The following is a 20,755-nucleotide window of genomic DNA, read 5'->3' as shown; positions in this document are numbered from 1 at the left end:
TCACCACATAGACCCATTTGTATCAGTCAGTCAAGTATTTAAGGGGCACTAGCAGAAGGAATTTGTCACTAGTTAAGTCACCATTCTTTGTACTAAAAACTGACATTTGCCTACACTGTTTGTACAGCAATTTCAAACGAAGTTCCCAAACATTTATTCATTAATACTTTGAATATTTCCATACAGTATTTGGCAAACATTCATTTCCATTCTACTCATTTATAAAGCCAAGTCCTATTTGTGGGATGATGTGAACCTAATAACCTATTTCCTACTTGCGATTAATTTTCATTTGCGAGAAAAAATAGAAAAATATAAGACACCTAGCACGAAATAGGCTAGCTATCCCAATAGTGAAGCAGCTCATTGGCATGTGGCGCTCTTTTATCCCACCTTTTTGTACGCTATCCAGTCGAACACTCTGTCGATATCTGTTGCCCGGAGTACTTCCTGTGACACTGGATGGGAACTGGCCAAACCGTCAAGAAGCATCACTTCATGCAGAACATCTGTCAGAAATCTCTGCTTTTCCTGTAATACAGTAGATGGGACAATATTACAGGTGATTCATGGTTATGGCAGAAACTGCCAGATAACATGAACAGCGTGGGTGTCACTTCACTGATGGTGCTCATCAGTCTTACAGAGTGAGACCCAGATTTAAAGGAAACTCAGTAAATAAAACAGCCCCTTAGGATGGTATCAAATAAAGACAGTTGATTTAAACATAACATGAAACAAAATCAATAGGCTACTGTAAGCCCTAAGTAATAAGAACAGCCGGCTGTTTTATCAGTGCATGAAGCAAATCTGAAGAGTGGACACATATGACAATGATAAGATTCAGGGTTGTTTGTGGCTTCTACAGGATGCGGACCTCAGTTCCAGTCTCAAATAACATTTTCATGTCATGTCAATGCAAGAATCCTATCTATTTAAGTCACTATACCTACTCTCGTTAGAACAAGTTAACCCCAGTATCCTCACTCCTCCATCCCACCACACACTTACTTTTCCAAAAAAGAAAGAAAAAAGAAAAGGAAATGACACAACACATACTAAAATCATTGCTTTCATCCAGCTATAGTGCATATAGATATATACACAAGTTTAGAATAAAGGCCATAAAGCAGAGATCACCCAGTCTTAATAATTTGTTATCATGAATTACTGTCAACAATCAGAATCATGAAGCTTCTATTTATTACATGTAGTATTTCTCTAATGAAAGCAAACCTGTATGCTTTTAAAATGAACTATAAAGAACAGTACTTTTTGTTCTTTTTTTTTCTTTTAAGAAAGTATGTTTTAAAGAAAAAGCTTGGATTCTGTTAACAACAACAAAAATGCTGCCAACTATTAGTCCTCTCAGCCACCTGCCTTAGTTGATGGAGGAAGGGAAGGAAAAATAAGTCACAAAAGATAACAAGCCGAAATAACCCCCTAGATTGCTAAGAACTGAGGAGTATCATAACTGAGATTAAAGACTCCAATGCTTAAATTGTCCTGCTTAATTCTGAACTCGGTCCTATAGTCTGTTCATTTTGAGAAATCAGATAAACACTGTGTCATTTTGGATTGAGTTGTATTTTCCAGCAGAGAGTACAGCAATCCTCAGATTAAGGAAATGGAAACAAAGAAGGAATATGCCTTAGGAAGAAAAGTTAACTGGGCATATATATGTTGTTCACTAAAATCTATTTTTGAAAAAAAATGGTTATGTTCATCTCCACTTAATCAATGATTTAGTCTTAGTCCGGTGAATCAGTACTTTAATTAATAAGCTATATTTACAAGGTAATTTTTTAATGTTGTTTAAATTGTCTATAGTTCATACATCTAGTGTGTTTAGTTATCTTGTATTTTAAGATTTTCACAATGATTACCTACTACCCATTAAAAACATTACACAGTAAAGACTAGAATAACATTGTTCTCAGTCCCAGAAGGCCGATCCTGGCCCCATAAGACCACAGGTAGATATATCAAACTCCCCCATGAACTAAGTGATGAATGTGACATAAATCAATTGCCTATTTTCTTTCAAATTAACTTCCACTTCACAACATAGACATCATTGAACCTGTTGGTTTTATTGTTGGAACAGAAGATAGTCCATTAAAATTAATAATGACACCCTAAAGAAATGACCAAGACAAAGAAACTCATAACTCATTTGGCAGTTCTAAAACAAAACTATAAATTTTGTGATTAAGATTTAGATTTAAGTCATTCATATTTAAAATACATGTTACTGATCAAAGACTTCAACATAAAGCCAGGCACACTGAACCTCATAGAAGAGAAAGTGGGAAGTTTACTTGAATGTATTGGCATAGGAGACCACTTCCTAAATATAACCCCAGTTGCACAGACACTGAGAGAAACAATTAATAAATATGACCTCCTGAAACTGAAAAGCTTCTGTAAAGCAAAGAACGTGGTTGACAAGATGAAATGACAGCCTACAGAATGGGAAAAGATCTTCACCAATCCAACATCAGACAGAAGTCTAAGCTCCAAAATATGCAAAAAACTCAAGAAATTGGTGATCAAAAGAACAAATAATCCAATAAAAAAGTGGAGTAAAGACCTAAACAGAGTAATATAAAATGACTGAAAGATACTGAAAAAAAAATGTTCAACATCCTTAGTCATCAGAGAAATGAAAATCAAAACAACTCTAAGATTTCATCTTACACCTGTAAGAATGACCAAGATCAAAAACACTGATGACAACTTATGCTGGAGAAGTTGTGGGGTAAAGGGAACACTTCTTCATTGCTGGTGGGAGTGCAAGCTGGTACCGCCCATTTGTATATCAGTATGGCAATTTCTCAGAAAATTAGGAAAAAACCTTCCCCAAGACCTAGCAATACCACTTTTGGGTATATATTCAAAGGATGCTCAATCATGCCAGAAAGATATATGCTCAACTATGTTCATAGCAGCATTGTTTGTCATACCCAGAACCTGGAAACAACCTCAATGGCCCTCAACTGAAGAATGAATAAGGAAAATGTGGTATATTTATACAAAGGAGTACTACACAACAAAAAAAATGACATCTTGAAATTTACAGGCAAATAGATGGATCTAGAAAACATCATTTTGAGTCAGGTAACCCAGACCCAAAAAGGCAATTATCATAAGTACTCACTCATAAGAGGTTTTTAAACATAAATCAAAGAAAACCAGCCTACAAATCACAATCCCAGAGAACCTAGACAACAATGAGGACCCTAAGAGAGACATACATGGATCTAATCTACACAGGAAGTAGAAAAAGACAAGCTCACCTGAATGAATTGGGAGCATGGGGACCATGGGAGAAGGTTGAAGGGAACGGGAGAGGCATAGAGGGGAGCAGAGAAAAATATAGAGATCAATAAAATAAAATACATGTTACAATATCTGTTATTAGACTCTAAGTAAAAATTATAAAATGTATATTGCTATTGAAACTTGACCAATGAATGCTTTGATTTTTCAAAAAGTTTTAATCAAAGATGTGATGTCATTCAGAAGACAAAGTAACATTAAATTCTTCAAAGACGGATTGACTGTGAAAGACATCTAAAATGAATTTTAAATGATGCTTATCTGAATGATAATTTTAATCTTTAACAACAATAAATGTGCATTGATCAACATTAAAATTTAATGAATAGTCCTTGTTTGTTAGAGCTGTGAAGGTTAAAGTCTGTTAAAACAGACTTTAAGACTGAAATCTAAACTTAATTGCAAAGAATTATTAACATTAAAGGAAGTATGTACCAATTATACATAAACATTACTTCATGCTTCCGGAGGAAAGTAAAACTAAATCTTTGTCACTTAAAGTCATTTCAATTACCATTATTTAACTTCTGTATGGGTAAGTCATTGGTCAATGATTTATCTTCTACCCTGTTGAAACAAAATGATATTAAATAACAGAAAAAAAGACTTGAGCCCCAAAATACATTGGAGCCTGTGTTCCTAGTAGGGGAGCACATATTAAGCAAAGAACACAGCATATGTGAACCTGATGAGGGAAAAAATGAAAGAAAATTTAGCCAGAGGCAAATTCAATTTGACAGTACTACAGATAACTCACAGGAGAAAGGGAACTGTACCTTTTTAAAATACCAACATCACTACAAAGTAAGAAACTACCTGGCTAAGGCCTATATTATTAAAACCAATAGCCCCTATAGTAAAAACAGCCATCTTAGCCTGTGTTAGTTACTTTCAAATCTTTTATCTGGAGCAATGAATGTTAAAAACTGAAGAAAAAGTATCCATTTTTACAATATTCAATAAGAGATAAAATAAAATAGTTGGCCATAGGGAATGAAATAATAGTTTTATTATATAGATTAAAGCTGCCAACCGATTTTTAGGAAAGCTATACAATAGCTTACTTATCTTTGGTGACTTTCTTTAAAGAGTAAGAAAATAAAACCTTATAATTATTTAATTTAGAATGTATGTGTATGTGTGTGTTCTGGGGTGTCTGTATCGTATACTCAGTGAATATGTAGTACCTCGTTTTTATTTTATTCCCATATTTAAGGCTGGTATCATTTGTAATCTACCACTTTTAAAAGGCAGCACATAAAGGGAGATGGGGCACTTTAAAATCTTTTAAAAAGAAGTTTGGTATTAACATTAACCACGAATTCTACAGCTTTAACGTAGATATTAGTCAGAATTGAATCATGCATGTCTTTATTGCAACAGTTACAGTAATATAAAAAATGTCATTTTTCCACTATTAGATTGTGTGTGTGTGAGAGAGATGAACTTGAGAAATTTATAAAGACATTTCAGAAAAATAAAAACTAGGTAACTGCAGAATTGTTCATGAAAACCACACAGCCATTATTTCACTTGCCCACTGATTTCTTCAATAAATATCTATTGAATTCCCACTCTATGCCAGATATAATACTGCATTTGTGGAATGAATGAAGGACTAAATCCTGAACTTCCTACTCCTGAACTCAAGAAGAGAAAAGAATAGACTGCAATAGACAAATGCACAGCAAAATGATTATAACAGAATGGGTGCTGGAAAACTCAGGGGATAAAATGATGAATTAGTTCAGGAAGATTTAACAGAGGAAACAGCATCCAAGTAGGTGCTTGAGAGATGGAAGGGGAAGCAGCTAAAGGGGGACAAATCCATGCCAGAGTAATCATGCAATTAGAAAAAATCCACAGCACTCGAATCCTCAATTATCAGGCTGAGGAGTTTGATGTTAATACATGGACAGTAATAGGTGTCATGACATAATAAAAATAGTGCTGTAGCTGTGGTATACAAGATGGCTAATAGAGCCTAGAGACAGGAAGTAATCACTATTCTACGGGTAGAAGCAGGAACAATGGATTAGGGCAGTTAGCTGCTGAAGCAGAGGTGGATTTGAGAGATATCTTAAGTATTTTCCATGCTTTGAAATTACTATATGGCTTTTAGCATCAACAGGACTTCAAAAGAAAAGATGAAGACAATTGACAGAAACGTTGGAAATATGTGGTTTGGAGAATATGCTTTAAAAAATCAGTTTTACACATGCCTATGAGCACGCAAGAGAGTCTCATAAACAATTGCAGGTAAGGACCTGGGTCTAAGAGAAGGGGGGAAATTATCTTCTGACAATACATAGTAGTTGCTAAAGAACATGAACAGAGCCCGAAATTCACTTCTAAAATCAATTTTAATCACACCAGCAGCTCGTAGATTGGTTTTTGGCTGTGTGTATGTGAAGAAAGTTAAGAATTCTTAAGACATCATTAAATATCTAGGAAATTATAGTCCTCAGTGTTCCAAAGTGGCTTCTGACTGGACATGTCAAGTCTAAGGGGCTAGATGTGAAGATGGATGCTCCAAACACAGTTACTGGATGTGACTGTCAAAAAAGAAGCAAAGTTAAAGCTATCGGCAACTTTCTACAGGAAGTCTAAGGAAGAGTAATAAGGAGAAATATTAGTCACATGCTCTGAATCTGTCACCAGAAGAAAACAGATAAAGGGGGAAAAAAAACATAGAGAAATCTCTGAGATCAGAGAATGAAACCAAAGACAAGGAAGGCGAGGGACAAGGCTGACACAAATCAAGTAGTGGTGAAATATTCATAGGCATAAAAAAGAGCAAAAAAAAAATCTCAAGGCAGACATGAGTGGTGTCCAACCAGTCACAAAGACTCAATTATCCCTAGAAGTTGGATCTGAACATGATTGATTCTTTTGATATACTTAGGAGAAAAGGCTGGCTGATGAGTGTGCAAAGTTGACACAAGAGTCCCACAGTGAAAGTGAACATTTGCCTTTCGCTGGCCATACAACCTTGGGAGCCCACACAAACTTTTGAGCCCTTAGCGTTCACATGTGCAGCTGTGAAGATTAAATAAGTGAATTAGCTCGACATAGATTCGTTAAGCACCTGCCGGATCCCAGATGGCATGCTTGGTTCTAAGGACAGAAAGAGCAATGGATTCTGTATTCAAAGACTTCACAGTAGTAGAAAGAGAGGCAAAGATGAAAGCAGATATTAAAACACAACCTGTTCTATGTGAATATGGAAGTGGGCTCAGGCCACAGAAAGACAGTCGTGAGAAGGGTGTGACTTGTTATGCCTGAGGGAGGCGGGAGAAGCTTCTAAGCAAGAGTTTAAACTGAATTTTTACAAATTATTTAAGTATTCGAGGAATAAGTGACAGGAAAGGACATTTGGGGCAAAAGGGAATTAGAAAAAAGCCAAGGAATGGTTTTATTCTTGGAGGGTCCTACACAGAGAGGTTTTTGTGGCGCAGGTTACAGAGCAAATCTCAAGTGATAACAGAGAGACACACAAGATCATAATTTCCAAGGACTCTTAGAAGCTGCAGTTATGTGACTCTGTGGGACCTGCCTTCTGAAAAGTAGTCTGGAGAGTAGCGAGTTGCTAGACTAGAGTCATGAACAACGAGAAAGAGAAGCAGAAAAGCATTGCACAACTGAGGAGAAAGATCGCACAATACGGACCTTGTCTTTTTAATCACAAAATAGTATTGTCAGTCATTTCCATAAAATTTAGCCTCATTCCCTGGCAAGCAAGGATATTTTATTTCAAAATAAAATATTTATTTTGAAAACCCATATATGAATTAGCTGTAGACATAAACAAAACTATGGGTACAGATGCATATATAAAATAAAAATATCCAAGTGAGTTCAAATATTTCACTTTATGCTAATTTATGCATTTATATAAAGAGTTACTTTTCCCAGTTTTTAATGTTCACAGTCCTCATCTTCATAAGAAAGGTACAGTTGTCTAACCTTTGAGTTCAACTCAGTGAGAATCTCTGTTCATTTGATAAAAGCAGAACAGTGAAATTCCATATATTTACTGTCTGCCATATGTAAGGTTCTGTGCTATGCCCTGGGGAAATACAACACAGACACAATTCCCACCTACCAGCTATGCAGTGCACAGCACAGAAAACAGAAATGAGTATAAATGGCTGATATCCTACCATGATACAGTGTTCATGGGATAGAGTGCTATAAGAATAGAGAACAGAATGAAAGGGATAAGTAAAACTACTTTTAATATCTGTAACCATGCTGACTAAACTCTAACTACCATGAAAAGAAGAAATATGATAAATCATGTTTTTACAAGTATGGAATCTGAGCTTCCAGATGATAAAGACTTCGAACATTCCACAGCTTAAAGAAAATCCCAGGAGTCAACATTAACTTGAAGCCATTACTTTATAAAAAGATTTAATGAGGACTACTAGCATACCTAGCATTACAGAGTCAAACATTTTACTCTTGGTTTTCATGCCTCCTCAAATCACAACAAGAAGTTAAAAGCAGAGGAATAAGATCAGTAATTCCAACGATAAAAATAAATATGCTGGAGGAAAATATCATTTTATGTACATAAAATGGCTAACATTGTAGTTGTCATATTTTGCAAATTTATAACACAAAGTACTCATTGTGAAAATTAGAAATTACTTGTACTTGAGATCTTATAACATTGAAATAACTTTATATTTTCATATTGTTATTCTGTTTTGCATAGATCTAAGAGTATTCTAAGCTTTCTGTTGGAAAGACCTAGATTAGACTTATTTGTAAAAAGTATATCGCATTTAAGTATTGAGTAGTTAATATTTACCCACAGCCCAATCATCTGATAGGCAGAATAGAAATAAAGAACTACTGGAAACAAATGTCGCTCTCATGCAGTAATGTGCTTCAAAATTAACATTTCAAAGGCTGCTGTTTAAAATACACACCCAAGATGTTAATGATCATTTCCATGGGCAGCTTGTTAACGTAGCTCATTTGCATCAGAGTCAAACTTGCACAAACACACACATAGGTAGCAGGCATTAACTAATAATTTAAAAACTAATCACCATCAATGCCTACAACGATACAAGCACTCAGCAAAAACGTTTGGTTCCACAATTGTTTACATAGCCTTCTGTGGAAAGCACTGCATGCTTACGAGGACCCAGGTAGTTCTCTATTGATGTAATATTATTCTGTGATTTCCCATAAACCTTTCAACAAATAATGGAAATTATATGTTCAGTGTATTTTTGACTATCAACCAACCACATTTTCTCCATTGAGAAACCACACACTCCCTAAGAAATCTTAACGAATGAATATACTAAAAGTGAAGTTATTTTTCCATAAAAGTACCTTTGAAGATTTTATAAACCTCTCAAAATCCTAGATAAATGTTAGCACATGTCTTTATGAGCTATGATACTCTCAAACATCACTAACTCAGAGGAAGTGAGTTAAATAGTTACTCTCCAGAGATCACATCCTCAACTGCCTGATATCTTGTTTTAACATCCAGGCTGATGTGTCATGTTTTATATTATCCAAGGCTTGATATGGCAAAGGGAAAAAGGCAAGATGTAACACAAAAATGTGCTGAATTGTATATAACCAAACCGTGAATCATCTGCAGAGGTGCCCATGAACTACTAAGATATAGCAATATTGCGGAGAACATTCAGAAATCCAGGCACTTGGGAAGTACTGTCAGACTGCTCAAGATTTTAAGGCTACATAGTGAGTTGAAAACTACAGATTAACAGTTAGTAGGATTAGAGACCATGATCTTTTCTTTTTCAATATGAAACACAAATATTTTTATTAAAACATAAACCACAACCTTCCGTTTCTCTTTCATCCCCTACATCTCATGTTGATAGTTAATTCACAATACAAACACTATAACATTGAGTTATAAGTCTAAGTTTAAAAGTCTAAGTTATTTTTAAAAATCCAATGCCCTACTATAAGTCAGAGTCACTCAAGTTTCACTCCAATAAATTAAAAAAAAAATAAATTACCTACATTCTTACTTCAAAAGGGAAGAAATGTCACCATCACAAGCAGACCAACCAAACGGAAATAGAATCATATAAATAACATATAGTGTAACATCTGAAATTCAGTATCTTCTGGTCTCCAAATGGTCTAGTCAGCTCCATTTCTCCTGCTTTGCTGTCCACAACACACACATTTTATATCTAAGCCCAGTCAGCTCCATCAAATGCCTGTCTCTGTCCTTGGGGATCTTCTCATGATAGTTGTTTCTCTGATATCCTGATTTCCCCATTGCAACTGAGGCTAAACCTTCAACAATTGCCTCCCCTTGGCCTCTCTTCATGTGTTGTAGTCCCCGCCATGCAAGAAGAGTCAAACCTTAGCTGCTCTCGAGGAACCGTTCATGACTAAAACAGACGCAGAGACCCACAGCTAAGCATTTTTCAGAGCTCTCAGAATCCTGTTGAAGTGGGGGGGGGTGTTGAAGGAGTCAGAGGGATCAAGGACATGATCATCTAATTAGATGCTGAGGAAGCCTTTAACAAAATCTAACACCCCTTCATAATAAAGGTTCTGGAGAGAACAGGAATACAAGGGATATACCTAAACATAATAAAGGCAATATACAGCAAGCATACAGCCAACATCACATTAAATAGAGAGACACTCAAAGTCATTCTACTACAATAAAGGACAAGAAAAAAATATCCACTCTCTCCATATTTTTTCAATATAGTATTCGAAGTTCCAGCTAGAGCAATAAGACAAGTAAAGGGGATCAAGAGGATGTAAATTGGAAAGAAAGAATTCAAACTTATACTTTTGCAGATGATATGATAATATACATAAGTAACCATATCGCAAGGACATTTGCTCAACTATGTTCAAAGCAGCATTATTTTTAATAGCCAGAAACTGGCAACAACCTAGATGCCCCTTAACCAAAGAATGGATAAAGACAATGTGGTACATTTACACAATGGAATAATATTCAGAAGAAATAAATGAACAAAACAAACAAAAAATATAAAACCAACATCTTGAAATTTGATATTTACAGGCAAAAGGATGGAACTAGAAAAAAACATCCTAAGTGAGGTATCCCAGACCCAGGAAGACAAATACGGTATGTAGTCACTCATAAGTGGATATTAGGCTTAAAGCACAGGATAACCAGGCTGTATTCCACAACCCGAGGGAATCTGGGTAAAAAGAAGGACACTAAGAGGAACCCACATGGAATGACCCCAGGAATGGGAAATAGTTGAGATTTTCTGGATAAACTGGCAAGGGGGATAGAAAGCAGGGGGTGGGGATGGGAATTTGAGGGATCAAGATGACCGGGTTGGGTAGGGACGGAGAGGGAGAGTAATGAAAGAGATATCTTGATAGAGGGAGCCAGTGTGGAGTAGAGAGAAATGTGGTATGTAGTAATAAGAGCGGCGGGGCTGCCTGGCTAGCTTATGCCCCGAAACAACAACACACAAATTGTATTCTTTTAATCACTGCTTGGCCCATTTCTATCTAGCCTCTTCTAGGCTAACTCTCGCACCTGGACTAGCCCATTTCTAATAATCTGCTGTAGCCCATGAGGTGGCTTACCAGGGAGATTCTAGCCTACGTCCATCCTGGGTCGGAGCTTCATCGCATGTGTCTGCCCAGGAGCCGGGAGCATGGTGTCTCTCTGAGGTGTCTGCTCCCGAGAGGAGAGCCGTCGAGTCTCTGAGCTCACCTCCTCTTCCTCCCAGAATTCTGTTCTGTTTACTCCTCCCACCTATGTTTTAACCTATGAGGGCCAGCCAAGCAGTTTCTTTATTTAACCAATGACCTTCCTCCATCAGTGGTACTAGGAAAACTCTCAGGAGTCTACAAGGATGACCCCAGCTAAGACTCCTAGCAATAGTGGAGAGGGTCCCTGAGCTGGTCTTCTTCCTTGATCAGATTAGTGACTAACCTAACTGTCATTATAGAATCTACATTCAGTAACTGATGGAAGCAGATGCAGTGATCCACATCCAAGCACTGGGATGAGCTCCTGCAGTTCAATTAGAGAGAGGAAGGATCATATGATTAAGGGGGTCAAGATCATGATAGGGAAAACCACAGAGACAGCTAACCCAAGCTAGTGGAAGCTCACTGACTGGGCTGACAGCTGGGGAACTTACATGGGACCAAACTAGGCCCTATTAATATGGGTTAGAGTCATGTGGCTTGTTCTGTTGGGAGTGGCCCTGACAATGGACCAGAACTTATCCTGGGTGTGTGAACTGGCATTTAGGAGTCCATTTGCTATGGTGGGACACCTTGCTCGTTCTTTAAGCAGGGGAGAGGAGCTTGGTCCTGCTTTAAGTTGGCATGCATGACTTTTTGACTCCCCAAGGGAGGACTTACACCCTCTGAGGGGTGGATAGGAAGTGGAATGGGGGTAGGAGGGGAGCAGGAGAAAGGGAGGAAGGGGGAACTGGGGTTGGTATATATAATTTAAAGAATGAATAAAAAAATAGAAATCCCACAGAATCAACTAACCGGGGCTCAGAGGTCTGGCAGAAACTAAAAGGACAACCAGGGAGCCCTCTGCATATATGTTACAGTTGTATATTTGGTCTCCTTGTGGATTCCTAACAGTGGGGACAGAGTCTTTTGTCTGCTTTTGGGACTCTTTTTCTCATACTGTGTCACCTTGTCCAGCCTTAATGAGGACCACAGCTTAATATGCCATGTTTGGTTGATATCCATGGAAGGCCTGCACTTTCTTGAATAGAGATGTAGAGGTGGAAGGTGGTGGGGACACAAAGGGGAGGTGAGAGAGGGATTAGAAGAGAGAAGGGAGGGGAAACTGTAGTCAAGATGTAAAAACTTAATAATAACAATAATAATAAAAAGGTTGAGGAGGAAAAGGAGAAAGAGGAGGAGGAGAAGGAGGAAGAGGAGGAGGAGAAAGAGGAGGAGGAGGAAGAGGAAGAGGAGGAGGAAGAGGAGGAGGAGGAAAAGGATGAGGCCACCATTTTTGAGTCCACCTCTGAGAAGTGTTTTCTCAGTGCCATCAAACAATAAGTTTTATCTGAGGAGGACCCAACTCTGAACATCTTATATAGGCAGCTGATTTTGATAATGTGCCAGAGTCAAGCATGTATTGTTGGTGTTGAAGAGGCCATAATCTTGAAGGACTATGATGGAGGGCTTAGAATGAGAAAACAGAAGGGCGAAAAGTAGTGATATTATAATCCCAAAACTAAAGTTTAAAAATTTAATAACGTTACTGTATTTGAAAAGTTAAAAAATACATATTATATAAAAACCTTTTCTAATTCACCCAACATATGTTACCATCACTCATATTTTCATTAATTATTGTAATCCAAACTCTTACAGATAATTTCTAAGGATGTTTCCAGTGTCAATCATGGTAACAAAGTATGAACATGTTGCCTAATATTTTTTATCCTAACAGTCTGTCTGATTCATTGTAAATAGTCTCCATATGCCTTATGATATAATCTAACCCTCTCTAAACATGAATGCTGACATCTTTCCCTGTATTCTGTCAGACAGGAAGGCAGTGTACTCTTTCAAAATTAATCCATTTCTAATTTCAGCATCATCTCATAGCTCAATAAAATAGCTCACAATACAATTAGAGAAGCTGTTACAGTATTTCATTAATTCTCTGTGGACTTTTAGTTTACAGTTGCCTGTTAAGTTTGGGGCATGCTTTTATTATTGAACACCTCATGTATGTGACACTTAGAGTTAAATTTAAATGCTGAAAACGACAACAAAATAAGATCTCTACCCTGAAGAAGCATACCGTCTAGTAAAGGAGATTTACTTCCTGTCCTTCGCGAGTTGGCATCAACTCATTCCTTGTCTTCTAGAGTGTCACATCCTTTGGAACGCTTCACATAAATTACACATCTCTGAAAGGTAATTTTTCTATCATGTTTTAACAATCCTGTCTGTACTTTGGCCATAAAAAATATTTTCCTTTATGCTTAATTTTTGACCAGCTGAAAAGACATGTCAATAAAATTGAAATTTGTCAATCAAATTAAAAAAAGAATAACTGTTACTCAGATTTGTTATGAAGATCCACCAATATTTTTAGATGTAAATAGCAGGTGCATTGAGATGCTTTAATATTTTATTGACAAAATGTAATATAGGTAATATAGGTATATTTATACCATATATATATGGTACCTATTTTCTTTTACATTTCTGTTTGAATTCTAATGGAAAGTTTCTAGTCTGGAGTAACTTTAAAGAAGAACTAATCAACTCCCAGACATTAATAGCATGATTACCAAGTGACTAATTTGTTTTGTTCTTTTAATTTGTGGAATAAATAATGATCCAAATCATCCTAAGTCTGTAATAAATTTCTTACTGATTATAGTAATGTATTTTAAATGGAAGTCTTTTGTCTTTGGGTCCAGTATTTAGGGATACACATGGTCAGTCCGTTGAGTAACTTAACCTCAGAAATACTACACTATTCTGACAATAGGAAAAATTCTTTTTCCAGTAAAGATAAAAAGTTTACTAAATTTAAAAGCTTAATAAGGGGTATCAAACAATTTCAGAAAACAATGTTCTGGAAGCCGATATACTTAGTCAAATCAGATAAATTACTGAGTCTGAGACTACTGCAAGCAATTTACAATAAACCCATTTTGTAGTTGGCAAAGTTTCCTTCTTCAAAATGGAAACCTAGATTTGAAATACATTTTAAATGAGCAAAAATACTGAAGTATTTGTGTCCCAAAGTCAATCAGGAATGGAATGTATATATTCACATGCATATGAAATAATCTCCTACTTTTGCTAATATTTTGATATGTGATTGACAACAGATCACATCAAAAAGCCAGTTCTGGATGCTAAAATAATATCATTCTACTTAAGTGTCTATTATGAAGAGAAAAACAGATAAAATGAATGACAGCATAAATCATAATTCCTTGATTCTTCATACTATCTTTACACACTTAAGCATGGATTTCATGGGTGATTTGAAAACAGAGAAATATGATCACACAAAATACAAGTAGCAAAGAAATGGGAATGGGTAGAAAAATCATTCAATCTCATTCTTAAAAACTCTAAGTATAACATTACTGTGGCAAACAATAATAATAATCTGGCTTAGCTATTGGAAGAGTTTTATAACGCCAAGAGGACATCATTACTTAATCCTCACTTGAACACTCCCTCACTCTAACAAAGAAATGAGCAAAAAATATCATCCAATAAAGCTTTAGTGTAGTGAAAGGCGATCAAGGCATTCTAGGCTAATTCTTGGACATCGTTCATCTTTCGGTAAACACAAGGTAAGCTTAATAATTGGCAAGAAAACAAAATGTATTATCTTATGTGAAGTCCAATTATTTTCAGTTATGATAACTAATTTGGCCTGTCAGCTCACAAAAGAAATCAAAAGTTTACATGAAAATCGCTTATTGTTTTGAAGGGAAGGCAATAAACTTGACATAGAAAGAGTTTTAGATTTTCAATTAATCATTATCTGAAGTACATCGCATCCCAAGCCCTGAAAGCTGGATGAGTAGAGAGTATGCATGAGAACATTGTGCTAGGAGGGACAACACATTTAATTTGGATTTAATCTGAAAATTAAAAGAATATATAATTTTTAAATATATAAATTGAAAGAATATATAATATTTAAATCAATGTTTATCACCTTCAAAACTACCACACAACAAAAAGAAAACAAAAGCAATTGTTTGCTTTTGAAGAGAAATTTATTTTAAAACATATGCCATTCTTCTAGGCAAAGTCGACAACTTTAGAGAAACTCGAGATGCAAAAGTAGAATCTATCAGAGCAGACAGCAATTCAACATCACCATGAAGCAGTCAACCATTGAAGAAGACACGTCAGACATTAAAAATAAAAACGATTATGAATAATTAAATGTCCTCTGTGATTTGGTTAAATCTTAGCGGCATATGCAGCATATTTTTATTTTCAGAAGATATGTATGAATTTGAGTAGTCTGAGAAATATTATGACTCTGTAATGAGAGCTACTCTACAAAGAAAAGCACTGCTAACAGGTATGTGGTCAGTCAGACAGAGGGGAAATTATGCATACTGAAACTGTCATACAGAGGATAAACACAGTGAACATGTATGCAAAATACTGTTACATGGCAGTTCTAAACTAACATTCACATGAGCTTTACTCCATAGAATTTCCACGTTAGATGGCTCCATTTAGGTTGCTAAATAAAACTTGTTAAATCTTAAGCTGAAATAAACAGAATTAATGAAATGCTTGACTGGATAGGAAGGGAAGAACGGGTATCAATACAACCAACCATTTCATGTGAAATTGGCTAGTTTACATTAGCCATCCTGAAGAAGCCATTGAACTATAAACAAAATGTGCAGAGAAGAAAATAAAATGATCAAAGGAATTAATTGGACACAGGTGTTCTTGAAGCAAAGGGAAGAGATACATGCTGTAGTATCTTCAGGTTCTCTACAATTATGACACAAACTGACCAAAATAGGCATCTAATTGGTAGAATTTTCTATCATTAGTCCTCAGAAGAGATAAAAAGGTAAGGACATACAATTTTTCCAAGGGGACTACTTAAATTTATGAATGGTAGAACCAGGAAAGGTTCTCAGAATAGTGTCCTACCAAATTTTGTTTGCTATCCCTACTTAGTAGAGCCCTCTGCCCACCAGACGGAAGAGTGATAGTGTCATCAATATTTATATAGGAGAAGATGGACACTCTCAGTCTTGCACAATGTCTTACTCTAGCTCATAGACCACTAAATATTTTTGGTACATACAGTACTTGTTATAATCATATATTTCAGCCATGAGAATTGCAAGGTGGACAGTATATTGACTGATATCAATTACTCAATATTTTTCTTTCACAAAATACTCTTCTATGCATCTTTTTTAAAAAATTTGAATACTTGCATGTGCTACTTTGTTGTTTCTGAAATCCTTGTCTAGCAACAGCTGGACCCTATTTAGAGTAACCTTGACGAAAGATGGGAGAAGCCTCAAACTTGTAAGGAGTCGGTCCAGTCTCTCCTTGTTCCAAAATGAACTATGTTGTGTTTCTTCTTTAGCTGTCCACTGAGACCTCAGCTTTACCTGTGTTCAGGCTAAAAGCTGGGACAAGAAAATGCTTTTTAACTAGAAAATTATGAATACCAACATATCTTATGTCATTTTAATGCTATTGAAAGTTAACAAATTTTTGCCAGAAGCAAGGAAAGTGGCAGCGAAAATAGCGGTATACGCTGCTATACTGCTATGGTCAGTAGCATGCATTTCAGAATACCAATACGTGAAAGGATATCTCATCATACGTTTTTGCATTATGCTTTCATTGGTATTTCTCTAAGCAAGCTGGAATAGTCTGCTTACAGCTGAATCTTCCTTTAAAGAATAAAGTAACTCTGCAATGCTGCCAGGCATAAGGAGGAACAAGCTTCTTTATACCAGAGTTCAGACAAAGTTGGTGGTTTCGTCCTACACCGTGTCTAACCCTGTACAAGTTTTATTGGTTTTGAAATTCCTAAGGAAAGGTTCAAAGCCCTCGGCACCATGCAAATCTGAACAACTTCTTCAGAAGACACGCGTTATTCCCCAGGTAATGCTCATTCATCTTTGATCTCGAGGCTTAAATTATAAAAACCCGAAACAATTTCTTTCTGAGGGGAAAAAATGCCTTCGCTTTTTACAAAAATCATCCATTAAGAACATGCATGAAATTCTTCATTTGTAGTTTTGTCTTAAATTATATCATCCACTTAAGAAAACATGAGGCGACTCTTGAAAGACTTTTCAAATACACTCTAACACACAGGCTTGTGTGTGAGTGAGTGAGCGTGTGTGTGTGTGTGTGTGTGTGTGTGTGTGTGTGTGTGTGTATGTGTGTGTATGTGTGCATATGGCCTTACTGACAAACTGAGCTTCTTTATGCTCTTCTTTCTACAACTGTGTTAATGAGTGAAAGCTGTAACCCTGAATTTCCTCTAAAACCTCAATCTCCCAAACAAAGTCAAAGTTCTGATTTTAATTTTTAAAACTATAAACAACTGAAATAACTGAAAACAAAAGTAAAAACTATCAACTAGTCTCGAGTTACAGTTTCAAGCTGAAAAATGAGTTAAGGCCGTAAAGCTAAAGCTGTTAGCGTACTTCAAGCATTCACAGATGAGCGGTCTTCCTGACACTTGTAAGACATGTCAAGGAGGTCTACTAACAGACGATGTTCCTATAAAAAGAAAGAGGTAGGCCTAAAATGGGCATATGAGCACATCTTCTTATTATAGTAGTCACAATGAGCACTATTTCAAAGGGTTAAAGTGATGAGCACAGTTGCTATTTTAATCGGTACTCAGTAGAAATTCTTAATTTCGCTGTATCCACTGTGGCTTAGACTCCAAGTGGCAGATTTGCTCTTAACACTGGCATTGTTCCTGGAGCATCCTCATTTGAGCCTTGTTTAGAATCTAGTCTGTGGGACAGCAGGTGCGTCGGTGCACTTTAGGATTGCTCTTGCACTAATGCTGATTCTGATATGACACCTGCAAGATTCTAGTGCATTTGGTGCTATTCCCACAGCCTCTCTCAACTCCTCTTGGCAACAAGCCCATTAGCCACAAATGGCAAACATTGCTAGCACAAATGCTTAGGGAAAAGGTAAAACCGACTCTCTCAAAATAGGGACACATGGTTCCCAGGTCTTACAATAGAGGGGCTTGAGGAGATATTGTTCTATTTTTTTTTTAAGGCTTCTGCTTTTAGTTGGGAAACACATTTACAGATAGGTGAGGGGACAGTAACGGACATACACAAAAGAGTTCTATTTTCAAGATCAAGACCCCAAGACCCTCAAGCAGACAGTCCGGTTCTCCTCTAGGCTTTCAATGCAAATGTCCTGTCTCTGAACAGGGCCAAAAAGACACAGAGCCATTCCCAAAGGAAACATTAGTTTTCTCCAATGGAGTCTCACTGGAGATACAAACCACTCTTAAGATTAGGGCAGGGAACCCTGACTGCTCTTTGGACTGGAGAGGGAGGGGGAGAGGAGTGGGAGGAGGGGGAGAAGGGTGGGAGGAGGGGGAGGGAAATGGGAGGCTGTGAGGAGGTGGAAACTTGTTTTTTTTTCTTCCTTTTCTCAATAAAAAAAATGAAAAAAAAAAAAGATTTAATGACCACTCACAGAATCACAACCTATAGTTCCGCTGAGCAACTGTTAGCTAATCGGGGATATCAGCCCAAATCAGAACAAGAGCTCCTGAACCATATATACCATATAATTCTGGACTTCTTTAGTGTTGTAGGTATATTGTTATAGTAATATTCCCATCAAATCAGAACTCTATATCAGTGTTTGGGTGCTGGTGTCTAAAAATGATTTTTTTTTCCCCAAGAAAGCACTTTTTGTTGGGATAGCCACAAATGAGGTCAACTTTCTGAATATCTTTACTCCTGGCATGAGTCTGGCTTCTGGTTTTTCTATTTTCAGCTCAGCTCCAGTGCAGCCTAAGATACTCACAGAGGAGCTTCTGCACACACCACAGCAGTGAGCTGCTGCTGATGCGGCCATCACTCTTGTTTCCTCGAGTATTTCTCTCACTCTTCTGCCGATGCCATTATGAAAAATAGCGCTGGCAACAGCCAAACAGCCACTTGACAACCTTTCTTATTTATGTGGCTAACTTATTCTTGAAATTTTATTTTCAAGGAAGATATTAATGTTTCATGAAGGGGGCAATCTATACACAGAGTTTCTCATGGTGGGGTTTGTGAATTTAGTATACTGAAGTACTTCATTAATTTAAAAATACAATTCCCACAAAACAAAAGGCTGCCAAAGATCAGAAAGGATTTGCACATTTTAAAACTGAAAATGAAGAGCATTTGCTTCTACTCACAATTACTTGGCAAATTAATGTTAATGGGGCTTTCTTTCATTTCTTAATTTGATAAGGTAAACTTTCTAAGTCACTATAATTATGTCATTATCAATTTTCAAGTAATTATTATGTTTTGACTCATAATAAATAAAGTCTTATATCTTAACACCTCAAGGTTTTTATGCTTCCAATACATATTCTATAAAAGTACAAAGATATGCCACTTATACTTTAAGTTCAATTTGAACACCTCTTCTCCTTAATATCTTCTCCATAAGACCTAGTCTTATAACTTAGCTAATAAAATACACGAAACATTTCAAGACAAAATGTAAGGGCACTGAAACCAAGGCTGTCCAGCCACGCTTAAAATCATCAAAACCTATCCATTTTCACCCCACGTACTATTCTGCTGATTACTTTTTAATCTAAGATGTACATTTCATAATGATGAATAGAGAGGATTTTATTACATGCAGTTGAATGAGCTTTAAAAAAAGCCTTACCTATGCGGGTGACATGTCTTTTGTAATAAGAACATAGTTTAATATTGAGATGTAATGAAATTAGAAATCGGCAATAATCCACAGAATAATGAAAATGTTAAAGCTGGCTCAAAGTCCTCTAAAAACCAAAAGATACCTTTTGAGATGTTTTGATAATCTTAAATATTTAAGTATTAAAACTTCACATGTGCTAATGAATACTTCCAATAATATAGTAGAGTAAGAGTAGCTTTAATTCAAGTTTCTGTAAGAACATTTTTTTCTTTATTTACTCTTTATGTTTTAGTTGTGGAGATCAAACAGAAGGTCTTGCTACCTCTGAGCTACCTGTTAAATAAACTCCAAATCACAGCATTGTTCACATTGAATGTGTACAGATATCAGAAAGGCAATCAGTGATTATAGATAGATAAATAGGCAACTAAACAGACATAGAGACACACAGATAGATTATAAGCAAAAATTGTGCCTCTGAAATTTAAATGTTGGTATACTGAATTTTTTACTTATAGCATTAAAATCGATTACAATAAATTTCAATTTTATCTTAATTTTGAGCTCTAAAACAGTGTAAGTTGTTGATTCTATCCAATACTAATATAGTCAAGTATAGGTAAATGGAAGTTTATACAAAATGAAAAACTTGCTTAAAAAGACCTAGAAAGAACATTGTGCACTTTTGATTTCAGAGAGACTTAAAGCATCACAGCTGTGGCCAATAGTGCCTGCTTAGGGCTCATAGTTCAGGATAACACTAGAGCATGGCCCTAATGTGCACAATGCCATAAGCAAAGTTACTGACATGTTATAAAGTCACCCAATCCTCAAATATTCCTATTGGTAGAAACAGCACAACATAATACATTATTTATTCAGTATGCTTCATCTCTTGAAAGCAATATTGCATTCTCATTTTTCTGTTTTTAAATACTTCATATACCTAAAATATCACTTATTAATTATAGTAAACCTCTCTATTTCAAAGGATATT

At 36.2% G+C, this 20,755-nt stretch overlaps 1 protein-coding gene across 3 annotated transcripts in view; it reads right to left on the bottom strand.

The window, feature by feature from the left end:
• Positions 1-20,755, bottom strand: part of Trhde (thyrotropin releasing hormone degrading enzyme) — a 361,503-nt gene that overhangs the window by 144,592 nt on the left and 196,156 nt on the right. For all 3 annotated transcript variants that reach the window (XR_012908617.1, XM_075954299.1, XM_075954300.1), the window contains exon 6: positions 394-531. Coding sequence is in view for 2 of the 3 variants with exons in the window: in XM_075954299.1 (XP_075810414.1) it covers positions 394-531 (138 nt within the window). In the remaining variant the exon portion in view is untranslated. The remainder of the gene's footprint in view (positions 1-393; positions 532-20,755) is intronic.

The sequence above is a fragment of the Microtus pennsylvanicus genome, chromosome 20 (assembly GCF_037038515.1).
Source record: "Microtus pennsylvanicus isolate mMicPen1 chromosome 20, mMicPen1.hap1, whole genome shotgun sequence".
Classification (NCBI taxonomy): domain Eukaryota; kingdom Metazoa; phylum Chordata; class Mammalia; order Rodentia; family Cricetidae; genus Microtus; species Microtus pennsylvanicus.
Note: the sequence above shows the minus strand (reverse complement) of the source record. Positions and strands in the feature narration are given on the sequence as shown.